Source organism: Acomys russatus, chromosome 1 (genome assembly GCF_903995435.1).
Source record: "Acomys russatus chromosome 1, mAcoRus1.1, whole genome shotgun sequence".
Lineage (NCBI taxonomy): Eukaryota > Metazoa > Chordata > Mammalia > Rodentia > Muridae > Acomys > Acomys russatus.
Window position 1 is genome coordinate 83,270,037 of NC_067137.1, and position 19,409 is coordinate 83,289,445.

Below are 19,409 nucleotides of genomic sequence, written 5' to 3' on the forward strand. Positions count from 1 at the left end.
CCCACTAGAGAATAGGTACAATGACAGCTTCTTTAAGATGTGCCTGCTGTCTGTTCACTTGGGGCAGCTTGTGCCAAAAGATTACTGAGGAAGCAAAAGAGCCACCATTCTAACAACGGTTATCAACTCTCCTCATCCTCACAAGGGGTTCAGGGAAGGTTTTGCCCTCAAGGGAGCCACTGGAATGTCTCTTGGTGCTCCCAAAGCTATTACTGCTTAAATGTACAAGTATAGCAGCCGCAGCCTGCAAAGGGTGTAGAACCAGGCATTTAGGGCTTTTAGAGATAAGGGTTTGGGTAAACATAATAGCAAGTTGCCATGCCAGCAGTTGTTGGCAGAGGATGAGGGGACTGTAGAGTGGGACAATGCCAGTAATGGCCGGGAAATGACCTGCAGCGTTGAGGCTGGAGTGTGCTCCTCTCTTGAGAAAGTTTCCTGTGGAAAAAAGAAAGAGTCCTTCCTTAATGGGCTCTTCTGCAAAGGGTCCCTTCTCTAAGAGACGAGTGCTTTGTTTTGTTTTGGTTTTTTGGATAGTTTAATTTATCTAAGCCACTCATTTTTCTATAGCATTTTATGATTGATTTGTAGAATCCATTTATAGTCTGAATAATTTATGTGCTGTGGAAAAATTGCCTTCCTTTTGTGGCAGGGCTTTCAGTAGTATTGCATCCATCCTTTCACATAGAAATTAAATTTGTATAAAGTGAAATTTATCAGTCTTTTTACATGATTTAAAGTTTTAAAGTTACCTTTAGGAAGTCCCTGCCCCAGTGTCATAGTTATGTCTTCCAATAATTTCATAAAAATTTAAAGTTTTCTCTTTTACTTGTTTGTTCACATGCAATTTATTTTTGTAGAGAGAAAGAGAGATTTCCCCTCATCTTGAAAGCCAGTAGGGTCTCAAGCAGTTAACTTGTAGTATTCCTTTACACATTAATTATTATGCTTTCTCTTTTCTTTGTCAAATTATCAGGCATGCATGAGTTCTTTTTTTTTTTTTTTTAATTTTATTTTAATACACAGTCTCACCGTATGGTCCAAGCTATTCTGGAGCACCCCAGATGTAGCCCAGGTTGGTGTTGAACTCACAATTTCCCTGTCTCAGCCTTCCAAGTGATGGGATTACAGGTATGAGCCACCCTACTCTTACGCTTTCTTATGCTTTTAAACCAGCATGTGCTGATATTTTGATGTTAACATCTTCCTGGGATGTCAGTTTTACCTAAGAAAATATTTAATAATCAATACTTACTTGTAGGAGTTTTTTCAATATAATAAATAGGACCATTATAGGGACAAGTAAAATTTCTATTAGTTTTTTTTTTTTTTTAAGATAAAATATTATATTTTGTAGAAATGTTGACTTGAGAGAGGTTTGGGGGAACATTTGAGGTTGTGTCCTCAATCTTTTTTTTTTTTTTTTTTTTTTTTTTTTTTTTTTTTCGAGACAAGGTTTCTCTGTGTAGCCTTGGCCATCCTGGACTCACTTTGTAGACCAGGCTGGCCTCGAACTCACAGCGATCCGCCTGCCTCTGCCTCCCGAGTGCTGGGATTAAAGGCGTGCGCCACCACGCCCGGCTCCTCAATCTTTTTGAAAACACATTATCCCCTGCTTTTTCAGAGTACCATTGGAAGAAAGAGTAGGATTACCTGACAGCAACTTTCATTTTTGTCAAAATATTCATTTTATTGTTGTATTTGTAAATTGTGAGCAGAATGGCTCGTATTTTTTGTTTTGTTTTTCTTTTTTGGCTTTTCGAGACAGGGTCTCTCTGTGTAGCCCTGGCTGTCCTGGACTCACTTTGTAGACCAGGCTGGCCTAGAACTCACAGTGATTTACCTGCCTCTGCCTCCCAGGTGCTGGGATTAAAGGTGTGCGCCACCATGCCTGCCTCACCAACATGCCTGGCTCATTTTTGTTGTTCTTTATACTTTGTAATTTGAAATGTCAGTACTTTGTCTTTAAGGCCATTACATTTCTCAAGACTCTGCTCATCCTGTTTCTTCTGGGTCCTTTCCCGTTTGTGATCCTTGCTATTAGAGTGCCTTGGAATTCTGGTCCCGATTGGTTCACTGAGGAGTCGCTGTAATAGTCACTGTTCACTGAGAGCATATCATGTACCTGGTGCATTTCTGAAACTGTAACCTATGGAAAATGTATAGTTTGATTATCACGAGAGAGCAAAGGTTGCCTGTGTGCAGGGTAAATAAGATAGCTCCTGCTGCAAGCTAATATAGAACAAGACTCTATCTCAAAACCCGCTGCCTTCTGCTGGCCACAGCCCTGCCAGGTGTTTCCCTTCTCTTTAAAACAGTTTAGCTTTAGTTTATTTACTCCTGAGCTTGGGTTCTTCCTATTTCAACCTCCTAAGTGGTAGGTTACATTTGACACCATAGCTAGCTAGCTTTCCTGGTTGCTTGCCTCTTCCTTCCCTTCCTCTCTCCTTCCCTTTTTTCTTCCATCCTCCCTTCCTTCTTTTAAAAGGATCTCACTGTCTTCCTAAACCAAGTCTCAACCTCCTGAACTCAAGTAGTCCTCCTGCCTCAGCCTACAAAGCAGGTAGACTGTATGCACATGCCTTCTCTTCTGTTTGTAAAGTTTTAAAAATGAAAATACAACTCAGAGCTGGTCATGGTAACTCAGATCTAATCCCAGGAATCGGGTGGGAGGCTGAGGCGTGGGGATTGCTATGAGGTCAGCCTGGGCTACACAATGAAATCATTACAAGCCTAGATTAAGAGAGTGAGATGCTGTCTTCAAAACTCCCACATAAAGTGACTAAATATAAATTAATCACGCAAAACTAGGTATTATAAAATGTAGAATTCAGGTGCAGTTTATACATTTGTAGTATTGTGCAAGTCACCTCTCTAATTCCAAAACACTTTTATCCCCACCAGAGGAAACCCTGTACGCTTAAGCAGGTATTTCTTCTCCTCACTTCTAGTAACCATCAGCCTGTTTTCTTGCTTAGTCTACATTTTGCACAAAACAGGATTATGTAATGTGGCCTTTTGTGTCTTACTTCTTTCACTTGGTTCTTCTTCTGGTCGAATGATTCAATTGTGTTTACACACCACAGTTTTTTCTTCTATTCATCTTTTGGTAGACATTTGGGCTCTGCCTTCCTTTGGTTGTTGTGAACATTGCTGTTTGTGAACGTGCCTGCACATGCGTTTGTTTGAGCACCTGTTTTTGGGTTTATGCTCAGGAGTAGAATTGTGTGGTCACGTAATAAATCCTGTTCTACTTCTTCATGAGCCACCAAGCTGTTTTCCATAACAGGCGAACTCTTCCATTCCCGCTAGTAATGTTTGAAGATTGGATTTCTTTTTGTTCTTGCTGACACTTGCGCATTAAAACAAATTATAATCACCCTGTAGGTAGAAAACGAAGTCATGGTTAATTTTTTATGTACCTTTGGTGATTTGTCTATCTTTTTTGGAGATACGCCTTTTCAGTCTTAGGTGGTTTTCTTATCTTTTGTTCCTGAGTGGTAGGATTCTTCATCTGCTCTGGGTAGCAGACCTTCATCTTTGTCTTTCCCATTTTATACACTGCCATTTTACTCCGGAGCAATATCTTCTGCTGCACAAATGATTTTTTTATTTTGCTTTTCAAGATAGAGTTTCTCTGTGTGGCCCTGGCTGTCCTGGAACTCCAGGCTGGCCCCAAACTCAGAGATTGCCTTCCTCTGCCGTCTGAGTGCTGGGATTAAAGGTGTGCTCCGTCACACCTGGCTCCTGTGCAGATACTTAAAAAAAAATTGTGCATGTGAGAGAAGAGAGAGACAGAGAGAGAGAGAGAGAGAGAGAGAGAGAGAGAGAGAGAGAGAGAGGAAGAAGGAGGAGGAGGAGGCTGATGAGGAAGAGGAGGAGGAGAAGAAGAGGAGGACTACAGACCGACCCCCTGGAGCTGTACTTGGAGGTGTTTGGGAGATATGTGGTGTGGTTGCTGAGAGCTGAACCCCAGTCTGCTGGAAGACCAGCAAGTGCTCTTACTGTGGAGCCCTCTCTCCAGCCCCTGCCATACAAATTCTTAAAAGTTTGATGAATTTCAGATGGTCTGTCTTTTTCTTTTGTTGCTGTGTTTTTGGTGCTATATGGAAGAGTCCCTGATCATGGCCTGGGTTTACCCTCAATGTTACTAGTGTTCTATTTCTCTTGTTAATGTATTTTAAGTGAAGTTTTGTACATGGACCGCTCAGTCTTCTGCATGTGGGTTTAGCTCTGGTTTTTCATTAATTTTTGAGTAGGAGAGGCCAGAAACTACAAATGCTTTTGCTTTCAGCATAGCAGGCACAAACAGGTGTTTTCTCTTTGGTTCCTGTTGGGTAAAGGCTTGGTTTGGCTGGCGCTGGAAGCAGGAGAAACTGGAGGCTGCACTAATGAAGCCAAAAGAAAGCTGGAGTCAGGCCAGCAGGAAGGGGCTTGGCAGGGCTGTGGACCAGCAGAACAGGGAGAAGATTTGGGGGTTGGGTTTTGCTCTGTAAACCAGCTTAATATAGAACTCACTGTATAGCTTCACACTTTCCAAGAGGTCTTTTGGGCTCAAATTCATGGAGATGCTCCTGCCTCAGCATCCCAAGTTCTGGGAATTATGAATGTGGGTACCATTCCTGGTCTTAGTTAAATATTCTTCGTGAAAGAAAAATAAAATCTGACACCAATAAGTCATTCTGAAGAGGAAGGGAAGGGTGTCATGTTGGCCTTTAAAAAAGAAGGGAAAACTTTAACTGTCTTTGAAAGTGTACATATAACTGGCATTTTAGACCTTTTCAGCAATTTTTTTGGTGTGTGTATTCTGCAAAATAAGATTTTTGTTTGAAAGAATTCCCAGGAATTGTGCAGGCAAGCGATTGCTCACCTACTGGAGCCTCACCGACCTGGAGGTTGTGCTGCCAGAGAAATACAACTAGCAACTATCAACTGTTTTTGTGTTCTTTTGTCTGTTTAGTTTCCATGTCTGTAGTGTATAAATACATAGGAAAAGATGTGCCCATATAAACAAAACCAGCAGCTTGTTAGCAGTAAGGTGTGGAGCAGCAGAATGCACTGAAGCTGTTTTCCTCTGTATGCTTTTTGTTATTTAAACAGTAGGAGTCATCCCCTGCCCCACCTCCCCCAGGTAACCAGAAAGAGAAAGGCTGGGGATGTAGTTGAGAGCACATGCTTAGCATCCTCAGAGCCCTGGCTTCATTCCTGGCCTCCAGAGAAACTCATAAATAAGCAAATAGACACAATTAAAACCAGTGTAAGGGTAGCTTGTTGGGGCTGGAGAGATGACTCTGTGGTCAAAAGCATGCAGTGGACCCGGGTTCAATTCCCGGGAGCTACATGGTGGCTCACAACTGTCCATGACTCTATTTCCAGGAGGCCTAGCACCTTCTTCTGACCTCCATGAGAACTAGGCATGCACGTGGTGCACACACATACATGCAGGCAAGGCATGCATACACATCAATAAATCTTAGGAAAAGTAGTTTCTGGTGTGTGTGTGTGTGTGTGTGTGTGTGTGTGTGTGTGTACATGAACCTAGGGCCCCTTTTATCCTAGCACACATTTTGATATTCAGCTACCCCACAGCAATACTGTTTCAATTATTTTGACTTTAAAGCAGATTAAAAAAAAAAAAAAAAAAAACTAAAACAGGGCTGGAGAGATGGCTCAGCAGTTATGAGCACTGGCTGCTCTTCTAGAGGTCCTGAGGTCCTGAGTTCAATTCCCGGCACCCATATGGCGGCTCATAACTGTCTGTAACTACGGTTTCAGAGGATCTGACACCCTCTGACAGACACACATACAGGCAAAACACAATGCAAACAAAATAAAGTATAAAAAAATAAAATAAAAAACTAAAACACCTGACAATTTTATTTTCACATTTTATTTATTATTTGTGTTTTGAGACAGGGTTTTTCTATGTAGCCTTGGCTGTCCTAGATTCACTTTGTAGACCAGGCTGGCCTCGAACTCACAGCGATCTGCCTGCCTCTGCCTCCCAAGTGCTGGGATTAAAGGTGTGTACCACCACGCCAGGCTCCACACTTTTCTTTTCTTTTCTTTTTTTTTTTTAAGATTTTAAATATTTATTTTATGTATGTGAGTGCTCTATCTGTATGTTCACCAGCATGCTTGAAGAGGGTACCAGATCGTACTATAGATGGTTGTGAGCCACCATGTGGTTGCTAGGAATTGAACTCAGGACCTCTGGAAGAACGGACAGTGCTCTTAACCACTGAGCCATCTCTCCAGCCCTATTTTCATGTTTTATAATGCAAATGAAAACTGTACTTTTAAAATTACACTTCTCCCTTTCAAATGATTCTCATTGCTAAGAAGGGGAGAGTCTTTTTTTTTTTTTTTTTTTAAAGCAGCTAGAAAGCACTCAGGCCCAGCACTGAGATCTCTTGGTGAAACAGAACAAGTAATAAGGAGCCCATCTGATTTGTATCTGTCTACCTGGGTCATGCCAGTCCCAGTGGGCACTGTCAGGGTGCTAATGGGAGGTCTCACAATCATGAGCATGTGGTTTCTTTCTCATGTTTGGCCCTATTCTAGGAGCTAGTCCCCTGGGCATCATTCCAGGAGGAGGGTCTATCATTGGCATCATGGAAGGGCCTGTCATGTAGGTGTGGATACCATACCAGGGGAGGAGGACCAGAGACTGGAAGGACACAGGGCCATTGGTCCCTGCAGAAGGAAGAGCAGAGAATGGAGCTGGAGGTATCTTTTGTTGGTGAAATGCAGCTGTTTTGTCTTTAAGGCTCTTGGCTGCTCTTCTATCGTTTCTGGTAGTAGTTTTTCACTTCTTAGTGTTTCCTACCACTGTAGTGTGTCTTTCTCATGGATGGAGAATCAGGGATAAGATATGCATTTGTGGTGGTTTGAATAAGAATGCCCCCCATAGGCTCATAGAGTTGAATGCTTGGTCACCAGGGAGAGACAATATTTGAAAGAATTAAGAGGAGGTTTACAGTGAGTCTTGAGGTTTCAAAAGCCCATGCCAAGCCTGCCATCTCTCTCTTGGCCAGCAAATCAGTAGCTGTTTCTTCAGCACCATTTCTGCTTGTGTGCCACCATGATGATAGTGGACTAAACTCTGAAAGTTGTAAGCAAGTCCCCAGTTGGACACTTTCTTTTATAAGAGTTGCCGTGACCAAGGTGTCTGTTCAAAGCAATAGAACACTGACTAAGACAGGATTGCAGTAGTCAAACCAAAACTGGGACATGTGCTCTGCATGGGATATGATTAAAGCAGATTTTTATTTTTTAGTTTTTTTTTTTTTTAATTTTTAATTTTTATTTTTTACATTTATTGAATGTCTATGATTTACACGTCATGGACCAAAGTTCCTCTTCTCCCCCCAGTAAAATAAAACAAACACAAACAAAAACTCTTGTCACAGAAGCTGTAGTGTATCACACAGTATAGCCTTTTGTCCACATATGTTTACTTCCAAATGTTCATTGTTAAGAGTCATGGGTCTGGTTGGAGGCCTACACTATCATTACCAGATCCTCACTGGGGCTGCTGTTGGATATCCCATTGTTGCTGTGTGTTAAGGAGATTTACTTTAAGAAATATTTATTATTTATTTTTAATTTGTGTGACTATGTGTATTTGTTGAGTATGGTGGATGTGTGTATAGTGTATGGTTTCATGCACCCATGTGCGTGCTTGAAGATCAGAGGATGATATTGGGTGTCCTGCCACTCTCTGTCCCTTTGAGACGGTATCTCACTGACCCTGAAGCTTTACGTCTTAACTTCAGAGTGTTTTCTCCTAAGGTTTTTTGATCTTGGGAATGCCTGCTATTATCTGTGACATTTTTTGTCCTTAGGATTTTAAAACCTACATTGATTTTGGTAAGGTGGGGTCGGGGGAATGGGGTCAATGTTGGATGTTTTCCTTAATTGCCCTCCACCTGATGTTTTGCAATGAAGTCTCTCCCTGAATCTGGGGCTTATAGGTTAGCTAGGCAGTCTCCTAGGAAGTCTCGGTCTCTGCCTCCTCTGTACTATACTAGGTTAGAGTAGTGCATCTCTATACCCAACCTTTGTGTGGCCGTTGGAAGCCCAAACTCATGTCTGAATGCTTGCATGGCAAGCACTTTACTGACGGAGCCATTGCCCCAGCTCCATCTCAGAGTTTGAGCTGGGGATGCTTCAGTGTATTTTGGAAGGGACCTGACAGTACACAGGGAGGCTTTTCATTCCTCATGTTTTTTGTGTTTTCCTCTTCTGAGCCTTCTTAGTCCCTCATTCAAGTATTCATTTTTTATATTTCTATAACTGGTGTCTTTTCAGTTATCTATGTCTGAAAAGTAATTGCCAAATAAAAATGATATTCCAAAGTTGTAATTTTTTATAAAATTATATCAATGGAATGTTTATCCCAAATACTCAGTCCTACCCTGAAGGGCAGACTGTTCAAACTTGTAGGTTCAAATACTAGCTTAAAATTTTGTTTTCTTTCCTTCCTTTTGAGAGTTTCATACATGAATACTGTGTTGACATCATTTCTATCTCTCCTTGTCCCTACTCTAGTTTTTTCTGTTTCCCCCAATTCCCTTTCATATTCATGACCTCTTGTTTAACTGTTATTACTACTATTGCTACATGTGTTCTTTCTTTATTATAGGTGTGAGAGTTGTGTGGACTTACTGTTTGTAAGAGGAGCTGGGAACTGTCCTGAATGTGGTACTCCACTGAGAAAGAGCAACTTCAGGGTACAGCTCTTTGAAGATCCCACTGTTGACAAGGAGGTTGAGATTCGGAAAAAAGTACTAAAGATGTAAGTTGATTGTTAAAGGGTTTGGCCAGCAAAGAAAACTTCGACAGTTATTTCAGTAGCCATTATTATTATTTGTTTATGTAATTTTTAACAAATTGGCAAGTAACAAAGTAGTTATAAAATCACCTATATACTTATTTTACAAAATTTATTAAGTTTATAGGGAACTGTAATATCTAACCTTTGTTAAATAAAAGCCTTCCTGATGTCTTCAGTGTCATTTGCTACTTATTATTTAATTAACAGTTAATACCTATGTTATATGTATTAGCAGGAATTGAGAAATTATATATAAAGTAGCTATGAACTTTGTTCTCATAACTTACTAATAAAGGAGCATAGGATATTAAAACGAAAATAGAAAATAAAACAGCAAACAACAAATTTACTGTAAGGACTAAAGAGGTAGCATATGTTTCAGTTTGAAACTTATTTAGACACACTAAAATATTAGCTATACTTTACTTTGGCATGAATGTAGGTGCATTTTTATCATTTGTTAGTAGTTTTGAGTTTTATTTTATTTGCCCTTTTGTTATAAGGTACTTTATTACTTTAGAATTTATACATTTTCTTTTTTTTTTTTTTTTGTTTTTTCGAGACAGGGTTTCTCTGTGTAGCCTTGGCCATCCTGGACTCACTTTGTAGACCAGGCTGGCCTCGAACTCACAGCGATCCGCCTGCCTCTGCCTCCCGAGTGCTGGGATTAAAGGCATGCGCCACCACGCCCGGCCTACATTTTCTTAAGGTTTTTTTTTTGTGTTTTGGTCTTGGGAGTTTGAACTCAATGCCTGAGTACTCTAAGCCTATGCTCTGCCTCTGAGCCACACAGCTAGCCCATGCTTCACTCTTTAATTTTTAAAAATGGTTTATTTTGTTTCTAGGTTATCTGTATTGTGAGTTTGTATTGGTGTGTGGGTTTTTACATGTGAATGCTGGTGTTCTGGGAGCCCGAGGTGTTAGAGTTGGATCTGCCAGGAACTGGAGTAGCAGGCGGTTAGAACTGCCAGATGTGGGTGCTGGGAACCAAACCCAGGTCTTCTGCCAGAGCAGTACAGGTTCTTCCTGTCTTTTGTCATGTCATTAGTTTATTTATATTTTATCTAGTATGAGAGTTCAAGAGTTTATCTACTTTCCAAAGATCACACCTCTTAAATGTTTTCCTGTCTACTAAAAGGAGGGTATCAGCAGCTTCGGGTCCTTAGCAGTTGGTCCCTCACTGTAAAGAGAGATGCAGCACATCCAGCTCCAAAGCACACGGTCCTCACAGCCTGCAGCGCCCACTTGGTTTCTGCTGAACGTGGCAGGTTGCTCCCGGGCTTTCTCATAGTGCCCATGACGCACCACTATGGAGGTGGTGGCCTCTGACGCCCTGGCCAGCACAGCTCTGCTGGAAGTTCTATGCGGGGAGAAGAGAAGGAAGGTGGAAGAAGTGGCTGCAACGATCACGCTTTCTTTCCTCATAACCCTGTTACACTGAGCACAATACATGCTCTTACCCACTGAGACACCTCTCCAAGCCCGTTCTTGTGAATATAGATTTTATGAATGGTTTAATAACATCTTCCTAGATGCTAAATCAATACTTTATCAGTGGCCCAGCTGATCTGTTTATTTGTTTTTTGTTTTTAACTTGTATTTATTCAGGAAGTCATCTTTTACATTCTGATCTTTTATCTTTAACCTTTTCAGCTTTGTTATTATTTGTTATTTTTAAAAATTATTATTATCATTATTATTATTAAATTTTTGTTATTCACAGGTACATTACAATGTTTCCATAATTTTATGACCTCCCCCCCCCCCCCCCCCACACACACAGGGGTTCTCTGTGTAGCCCTGACTGTCCTGGAATTAGTCTTTTTTTTTTTTTTAAGTCTTATAAGGTTTGTGCATGTAATACCATTCTTTCATGATTCTACATTTTCTCTGTAATCATAAGAACTTTTAAGAACACTGTTCTTGGGTTGCATGTGTAGCTCAGTGGTAGAACACATGCCTTTTGTGAACAAAAATCAGCCTTCAACCTCCCTCAACAGAATCAGAGGAAAAAACCAAAACAAATGCAACAAAACCCCCACAAATCCAGCTTTCATTCTTGGTCATTCTTGGTCTAGTTATAAACCTGGCATCAAGAAAACAATGCTTTATATAGAAAACAGTCTTTTTTCTGTACACCACAAATAAATGAGATAGGGATGAGCAAGCTGGTTATATAAAGTGGGCTACAATAATTTGTAATACTTTGATATTTTTCTTCTCTGTAGATACAATAAAAGGGAAGAAGATTTTCCTAGTTTAAGAGAGTATAATGATTTTCTGGAAGAAGTGGAGGAAATCGGTACGTTTTAACCTCATGTGCTAGCCTTGAGATCTTGTGCTGTTATCTTTTACATGCCTAAGCAATGTGCACACAAAAGGCTCCTGACAGATTTTTTGTGTGTGTGTGCTAGTGGTAGCTGATGTTTGCAGGTTACTTTTTTTTTCTCAGTTCAATTATGTTTGTTGAATTTAAATCATACGAACTAAAGGATATTCTTTTTTTTTTTCCTGGTTTTATGAGACATGCTTTCTTCATGTAGTTTGGCTGTTCTGGATTGTCTTTGTAGACCAGGCTGGCCTTGAAGTTTTGCTTTTTTGTTTTTTTTGAGACAGGGTTTTTCTGTGTAGCCTTGACTCACTTTGTAGACCAGGCTGGTCTCGAAGTCACATTGATCCACCTGCCTCTGCCTCCCCAGTGCTGGGATTAAAGGTGTGCACCATGCTGGGTGGGTATTCTTAAGTAATTTTAGCTTAGGGAAAGAAATTAATAGTAGAGGTAACATTGTTTAGCTGGGACAAAGGGTGTGTCTGTCTGTCCAACTCTACCAAAGCAGTTAAACAACAGGAAATGCTTTGATTGACTTTGTAGGAGTTCTGTTAACTCTCTCTAAGGTAACAGAAGGTAGAATTGTTTACTATCATTTGTGCACCTGTGTAACAGTGGCTTGGGACGTCTGTGAAGCCATCTGCTCTTGAGGAGCATTTGACTAGTCAGTGTTTTTGAGACAGCATGGTGTTAGTGCTTCTTTTCCCTGTGATCAGTCGTAACAGTGTATTGTTTGTGCTGGCTTTCTGCTTTCCTCTCTTTCAATGTTTGTTTTCAATGCTTTTTTTGTTTTTTTGCTAAAGAGCATTTCAGAACTGTTAAAAGGTTTGGAAGTTGTGACATACTGATTAAAGAATTCTGCTTTTTTTGGGGGGGGGGGTGCTGGAGAGATGGCTCAGTGGTTAAGAGCACCGACTGCTCTTCCAGGGGTCCTGAGTTCAATTCCCAGCAACCACATGGTGGCTCACAACCATCTATAATGTGATCTGATCATACTGTATACATAATAAATAAATCTTAAAAAAAAAAAAAGAATTCCGCTTTTTAAAGTGTGATAATTAGTGCTGGTGAGAGGCCTCACTCAGCAGGTAAGGGTGCTTGCTCTAAGCCTGAAGACTTACATTCCATCCCTGGGTCCCCAGAGTTGTCCAACTCCCTAAGTTGTCCTCTGACCACCACACATGTGCACTAAATAAATAAATGTAAAGCACACATTGGTTAAGTAAATATATAATAAAATGTTGCTGTATTTATTACAAAATACAGGTTTGGAAATGCTAAAAGAGAATGGCCTATGAAAATTAGGCTGAAACTATGAGGATCAGACAGTCATCTTTTTATTCTCCCAACTTATAACTTTATTATTAAAATATGATAAAAAGAATCACCAGAAGGTTTTTATATATGATAAATTCTAAGCTTCAAATTCTTTAGGAATTAATATTATTTTAAAAATTCAATTTTTTCAGGAACTAAAAACATTTTTATGAATTCCCTTCTGATAAAGTCCAGATAACTTTCTTCTCAGGACTTTTCTAAAGTGTCCAAGGTATTAGTTATGTCACAGTAGGAGCATGTGCAGAATGTAATTTAAATTTTTCTGATATATTTTAGTACCTTAGAATTGGTGCTTTTTAATTCTGATGTACTCATTTGTGCTATGTGTATATTGGCAACCCTGAGAACCTGCAGATTTAACTAAGAAGGTGGTAGAATTGTGAATGCTGATGCTCAGGGGCAACATTAGGATGCAGACTAAGAAGATGCTCTGGTACAGGACAATCAGGAGAACAGGCACACAAGGAAATAGCTTACATCTGCACTAAAGGCAGTGCCACAGTCAGAACCCTGGTGGTACAGGAAAGGCAAAAGAGGGTATAATGCTTACAGGCAAGTTGAATACACTGTTACACTTCTAACCAAGTATTCTAGGTAGCTAAAGGAAATTGAAAGACAAACGGGACCAGACTTAAGGGATGAAACAACAGGGGGACCTTGATTTTTCATAAGGTTCTGGTTGAGCCTACTTATGTATTTATTTTATTTTTATTATTTTTTAATGAGCTGAACTAATTTGGTAGAATTATCAACCTGCGACCCATATGTAAAACCAGGGTCATGTTTACAAGTAAGCAGTAGTGTTAACAGGACAGAATAAGCTTGGATAGTATGGCTATAGAACATGTAATATTTTCTTTGAGAAGGAGTCTCACATGTGGCCTTGGATGTTCTGAAAACTGTTAGGTAGGTCAAGTTGGCGTTGACCTTGTAAAGAGTCTTTCTGCCGCTGCTTCCCAGAGTCTGAGATGACATGCATGCACCGTTATACCTGGCCTGTAGTATTTTTCCTCTGTATCTGTATCTGTGTCTGTTGGTATATATCCCCATGCATGTGTATGTGGAGGCCAGAGGTCAGCGTTAGGGGTCTGACTCTGTCATTCTCCACTTCATTTCTTAAGATAGGGATTTTTGCTGAGTGTGAAGCTCACTTATTGGCTAGATGGGCTAGTGAGCAAATCCCTGGGATTTTCCTGTTTCTCAATCCCAGTGCTGGGGTTACAAGTCTATGCTGCTGTGCCTGGGTTGTTATGTGGGTGTTGGGGACCCAAACTCAGGTCCTTATGCTTGTACAGAGCACTTTACTCAGTGAGGCACACTACCTGTAATTCTTCACCAGATACAGAAACTATAGATCACTACATTTGATTTGAAAATGATTATGATATATATATATATATTTTTTTTCATGAACATTGTCTTTACAGCATGTACAAACTCAGAACCAGTGTCCAATCCATTGTCTTTCTGGAGCAGCTGCACCTCCTGTCTTTCCGTAGACTGTGCTGACTCATGCCAGAGCGTGATGATGTATGGTCAACGCCTTGCTTTGAGAGCTGCCCTCCAGTACATCTCTAGTCTGCTCTCCAGCTCAGTTAGCACACCGTGAATTATTTGCACTAGTGAGCAAGCTTTCTTAGGCCAAGCGTGCTTATCGCTTTACGCAATTGAGTCCAAAATTATATAACTATGCTTCTGCTTCCCCTAAAAAATGGAAATGGCACTGTAGGTGGTAGTTATGATTTATATAAGAAGGAAGCCAAACTCCAATTAGAGCCTTGGCTTTATTTAGTTAGAGAATGACTGCTTGTATTAGTTTCTTTTCCGTTGCTGAGATGACACACCGTGACCAAGGCAACTTATGAAAGATAGAGTTTAATTGGGCTTATAGTTCTAGAGGGTTAGAGTCCGTGATGGTGGAGTGATGGCATGGAGGGAGGAGCAACAGCCAAGAGCTTTTATCTTGATTTACACACATCAGACAGAGCACATTGGAAATGACTGAGTCTTTTGAAACCTCAAAGCCTGCCCCCAGTGACATACCTCCTGTCATACTTGCTAATCCTTCCCCAACAGTTTCACCAGCTGGGGAGCAAGTATTCAAACATATGAGCCTTTGAGGGCCATTCTTACTTAAACTACCACACTGCTGTATTAGTCAGGGTTCCCTAGAGGAACAGAATCAATAGAATGAAAATTATATTAATCATTATATGTATGATATCATTAAATTAGCTTTCATTGAAATAGTAACAGCAGATGTCTCACATGTGAGAGGCTGCAAAACCCATAGTTTCTTGGTCTTTGAAGACTGGACAGTCTTCCACAGTCAGAGTCCCACAATGGCTGTCTCACACAGGAGAAGCTGACAACCCAGTAGTTACGCAGTCTATGAGGCTGTGTGCCTCATCAGTCCCAGTCTGGTGTGAAGAGTCAGAGGGTTGTTGGAAAATCACTGTTCCTCAGTCAGCTACAGAAGCCTGGGCATGGCTCTGATAGCAACAAAGGAATTGCTATTACCAGCAGAAACAGGGTAAATTCACTTGGTAGCAAGAGCGAGGCCAAGCAAGCAAAAAACAGAAGATGCCACTCACATTTGATGTGATCTTCCCACTTCTGTTAGGTTGTCAGCACAACTTCTCAGGTGAGGCTCCTTGCTTAGGTGTTTCTAATTTGTGGCAAGCCGACGTTAAAGCCGACGATCATAAGTGAATATTCATGGCATAAAATATTCTAAGGGAGGAGGTAAGGAGGAAAGCAGAGGGTTGGAGAGGGGAAAAGAAGAGGGAGGAGATGAGAGGACTGATCAAATTAAAAGGCTTCATCAGAGCAAAGGAGACAACGGAATAAAGAAGACAGTCCGCAGCAGAGAAGAAAGCATTTGCAAACCATAATGCTCCCAGTAATTCTTGTTTCCATTCCTTTTTTACTGCTGTGATAAAATGCCATGACCTAGGTAACTTTTAGAAGAAAGGATTTATTTTGGCTCACGGTCCCAGAGGGATACGAACCCATCACCATCATGGTAGGAAGCATGGTAGCGAATAGCAGATAGGGTGGCTTGGGCAGAGAGAAGCTCAGGACTCCCTTCTTGAACCACAAGCTTGGAGCAGAGAGAGTGTGCACTGGGCACCTGCCTCCAGTGATGCACCTCTTCCAGCGAGGCTCCATCTTCTAAGCCTTGCCAAACAGCACCACCAACTGAGACTAAGCATTCAGATGTCTGAGGCTATGGGGCCATATTCAAATTACCACAGCTCGGAAATTTAACAACTCAATGGCAAGAATGCAAATAACCTTATTAACAAGTAGACATTTCTAAAAAAAAAAAATAGCTAACATGTATATACAACAATCCTCAACATCACTAATTATCAGGGAAATGCAAACTAAAATCACACATACCACCTGTTAAATAGTCCCACTACAAAAGGAGCATGTGGTATTATAGGTTTGTGAATCAGTAGTTCCACATGTGTAAATACACCAAACATCACATTGCACCATATATATATATATATATTTTTTTTTTTTTTTTTTTTTTTTTTGAAAAGGCTGGAGAGATGGTTCAGTGGTTAAGAGCATGGCTGCTTTTCAGAGGACCCAGTTTGATTTCCAGCACACTCAGATGGCATCATGCAACTGTTTGTAACTCTGATCCCAGGAGATCTGAGGCCCTCTTCATACCTCCAGGGGCACCAGGCGTGCACATGTTACATAGACATGCATGTAGACAAAACATCCATACTTACAAAATAAATTAATAAAGGGTTTTCAAAAGGCAAATATGAAATGAGAAGCTGTGTAAACTTAGCTGTCGGGAAGATTTAGTCTGTGGCCCATAGGGAGCCAGGAGGATTTTTAAGGGACAGTTTCAGTAACATGGATAAGAAATAAGGAAATCATAGAACAGATAGTAGTGGTGGGCATAGTAAAGAAGACATTTTAGAGAGAATCTTCACTCACTGATTTGACTCGGAAGTGAGAAGAATGACAGATGACTCACAATATGACCTTGAACGCTTCATTTCAGTGGTGTTAATCATGATAATGCAAATTGGAGGCTGTGAGAGTTGGCAAAGTGCCTGCTGTGCAATCTTGAGGGCCTGAGTCCAACCTCTAGGACCCAGGTGAAAAGGTCAGCTGTGCCGGCTTGTGCCTGTAATCCCAGCACGAAGGAGGCAGATCCACGGGGCCTGGCGGTGGTGGCGCACACCTTTAATCCCAGCGCTCAGGAGGCAGAGGCAGGTGAATCTCTGCCAGTTTGAGGCCAGCCTGGTCTACAGAGTGCAGTCCAGGACAGTCAGGGGGAAAAAAGAAACAAGGTTGATGGCCCCCAGGAAAAATAACACCTAAGGTTGACCTCTGTCCTCCACATGCATGCATACATATGTCTACCTGCACTCTACATGACCCTTTCCCCAAATAAAGGTAATGTAAGTTGTAGAATCATTTTTAGAAATCATTTTGCCTTGTTACATGGGGAGTCTGCAGAAATGAGGGTTGGGATAAAGACATTAGTTTGGGCCTTAACCCTGCCGGGTGAGGTTCTACTTCTTTCTTGTGTGGTATTGTTCTGATTGTTATTGTAGAAATAAAACTTTCTTTCAAAATCTTGTTTCTGTAGCTGTCTACTTTGTGCTTTATTTGTCCTTTCAAAGATACTTAAATGTTCTGGCTGCCTGTATTGACCTTCTCTGTTATTCAAAAGAACAAAATGTTAATTTAATAGACACATACTGATTACTGATTGCTATAATTTTCAAACTTCTAAAATGGACAGGCAGTTTTAGCCCTCTTGTCTATGGAGAGCACGCACAAGGAGCTCAAGTAGCGTGCACAAGTTCATGTTGCTAGTAAATAGTGGCCCAGTAGACTCTTGTCCCCGGTGCTTTGAAAATACATGGGAGGCCTGGAGTATGGGGTGCTGAGAAATAGTCAGAGATGAGAGAGGAGCGCGTAGGTTTTGGCCTGGTGCGGTGGTGTATGCAAAAGACTGAGGCAAGATGACCCTGAGTTACAGCCTGGGCTGCAGAGAAAAACCTGTCATAAGACAAACAAAGAAGCAAATGAAAAAGACCCCACACCAGCTACTAGCTTATCACCAATAAGGAAGTTGTCTAGAGCTGGTTTTTGACGTTGGTTGTGTAGTAGCAGTGTAGCATTCAGGATGTTTAAACATACAATGAGAGGCTTAGAGCTCGGAGGCTAGCTCAAGTCAGTGTTTGAGGAGCCACACATGAGGATGAAGGCATTTTGTTACATAACTGTGATGATGGCTCCTTGAATAGCACACGTATAAAAATTACAATGTGCAGCTTTGAAGAATGATATAAAAACTCACAATAGAAGGTACATATGAAGATGAGCTTTCTTGTCGCATCGACAACAGGCCCTTCTCTGTGGGAGTGACAATGTGCACATAGAACTTTTTGTTCCTCCTGGCCCCGGGGGTAATCTCAAACATTTGTTCCTAGTGTCATAATAAACAGATTAGTCTTTGAGTGCAGAGAATACTTATTTTAAAAGGACGAGAAAGCCCACAGGGCTTTAATTGTAAATTCTGAATGCCAAAAGACTTTAAAATCGTACTTAAATAGCATTAAATCTTCTAGAAAATAAAATAGGTTTTTTGTTTGCTCTTAATTCTTGATTAGATTCAGGTCAGCATCTGAGCTACAGCAGCAAACATATAGAGGGCCCAGTGACCGTTACAGGGCTAGGTTCTGCCCTTTTCTGAGGCTCTCATGCCATCCCGATCCACTGTGGCATGAATAAACTTGCTTCATCTAAGAAGTTTTTGTGTCAGTGATTCAATTTTATGATTCCTATTTTTTAGAAAAAGACGTGGTATTATCTGTAATCATGATTTACCTCTTTATATTGCTAATACTTTCATATTTCTAAATGGAAAAAATGAAATAGCTTTTATTAGGATTTATGAGATTTGTAATTACAAAAGAAACTAATTGCATCTATACAAGTAAAGTTCACTTAGAATTGAAGTTTACTTAATTTTTAGATTATATTTAACATTAAGTTTAAATCAGTAATAAGCAGTATTCTAGTCTAACAAGAGACACATTGAAAACTTATATAGAGTAGAAGAGTGGAAGAGACTGATAAGCAGTGATATATTTTTGGCATTCAGAGAAGGAGAATTGTCACTGCAAAGTGAAGTGAAGGAAGAGCTGTGATTAAGATGGAGATAGTAGGGGGAGTCAGATCTTGATGTTGATTGTTCTCTGTGGGCAGATTGAAAAGCTACAGTCTGAGATATATGGAGCATATAGGTGCATCACAAATGCTTAGCTGGCAAGCCTTTGCAGAAACAGCACATTTGCTGTTGATAACAATTCAGGTTTTGGAGTTTGCCTACATTAATGTCCTGGTTCCAATGATTACTAGCCGTATACATCGCCTCAGCTATTTGTTAGTTTTAGACCACATCCTAGGACTGGTGAGATGGATCAGGGTTACCTGCAGTGAACAGCTTGATGACCCGAGTTCCATTCCTGGAAACCACAGGATGAAAAGAGAGAACTGACACCTACAAGTTGTCTTATGACACACACACACACACACACACACACACACACACACATACATTCTCTCCTTGCTCTCATTTAATAAATATAAAGAAACACAAGCCAAGCCTATTATCTGCCATGTATGGATTAGGCTAAGTGAGGTAAATTAGATAAGTGCCAGTATTACTTATTTCATAGATGTTTGCAATATAGGTCAGTCTTTGATTTATTTTGTTAATTTCAAGTTTGTATGGGTGTTCATGTGTGTTCCCCTGTGCGTACCACATAAGTGCCAGTGTCTATAGAGGGCAGAGATTAGCAGACACTCCTGGAGCTAGAGTTAAAGGCAGTCATGAGTGACCCAATAAGATAGATA

At 40.6% G+C, this 19,409-nt stretch overlaps 1 protein-coding gene across 2 annotated transcripts in view; it reads left to right on the forward strand.

The window, feature by feature from the left end:
• Positions 1 to 19,409, forward strand: part of Mnat1 (MNAT1 component of CDK activating kinase) — a 149,365-nt gene that overhangs the window by 34,959 nt on the left and 94,997 nt on the right. For both annotated transcript variants that reach the window (XM_051147494.1, XM_051147502.1), the window contains exons 2-3: positions 8,645 to 8,797; positions 11,065 to 11,138. In XM_051147494.1, coding sequence (XP_051003451.1) covers positions 8,645 to 8,797; positions 11,065 to 11,138 — 227 coding nt within the window. The remainder of the gene's footprint in view (positions 1 to 8,644; positions 8,798 to 11,064; positions 11,139 to 19,409) is intronic.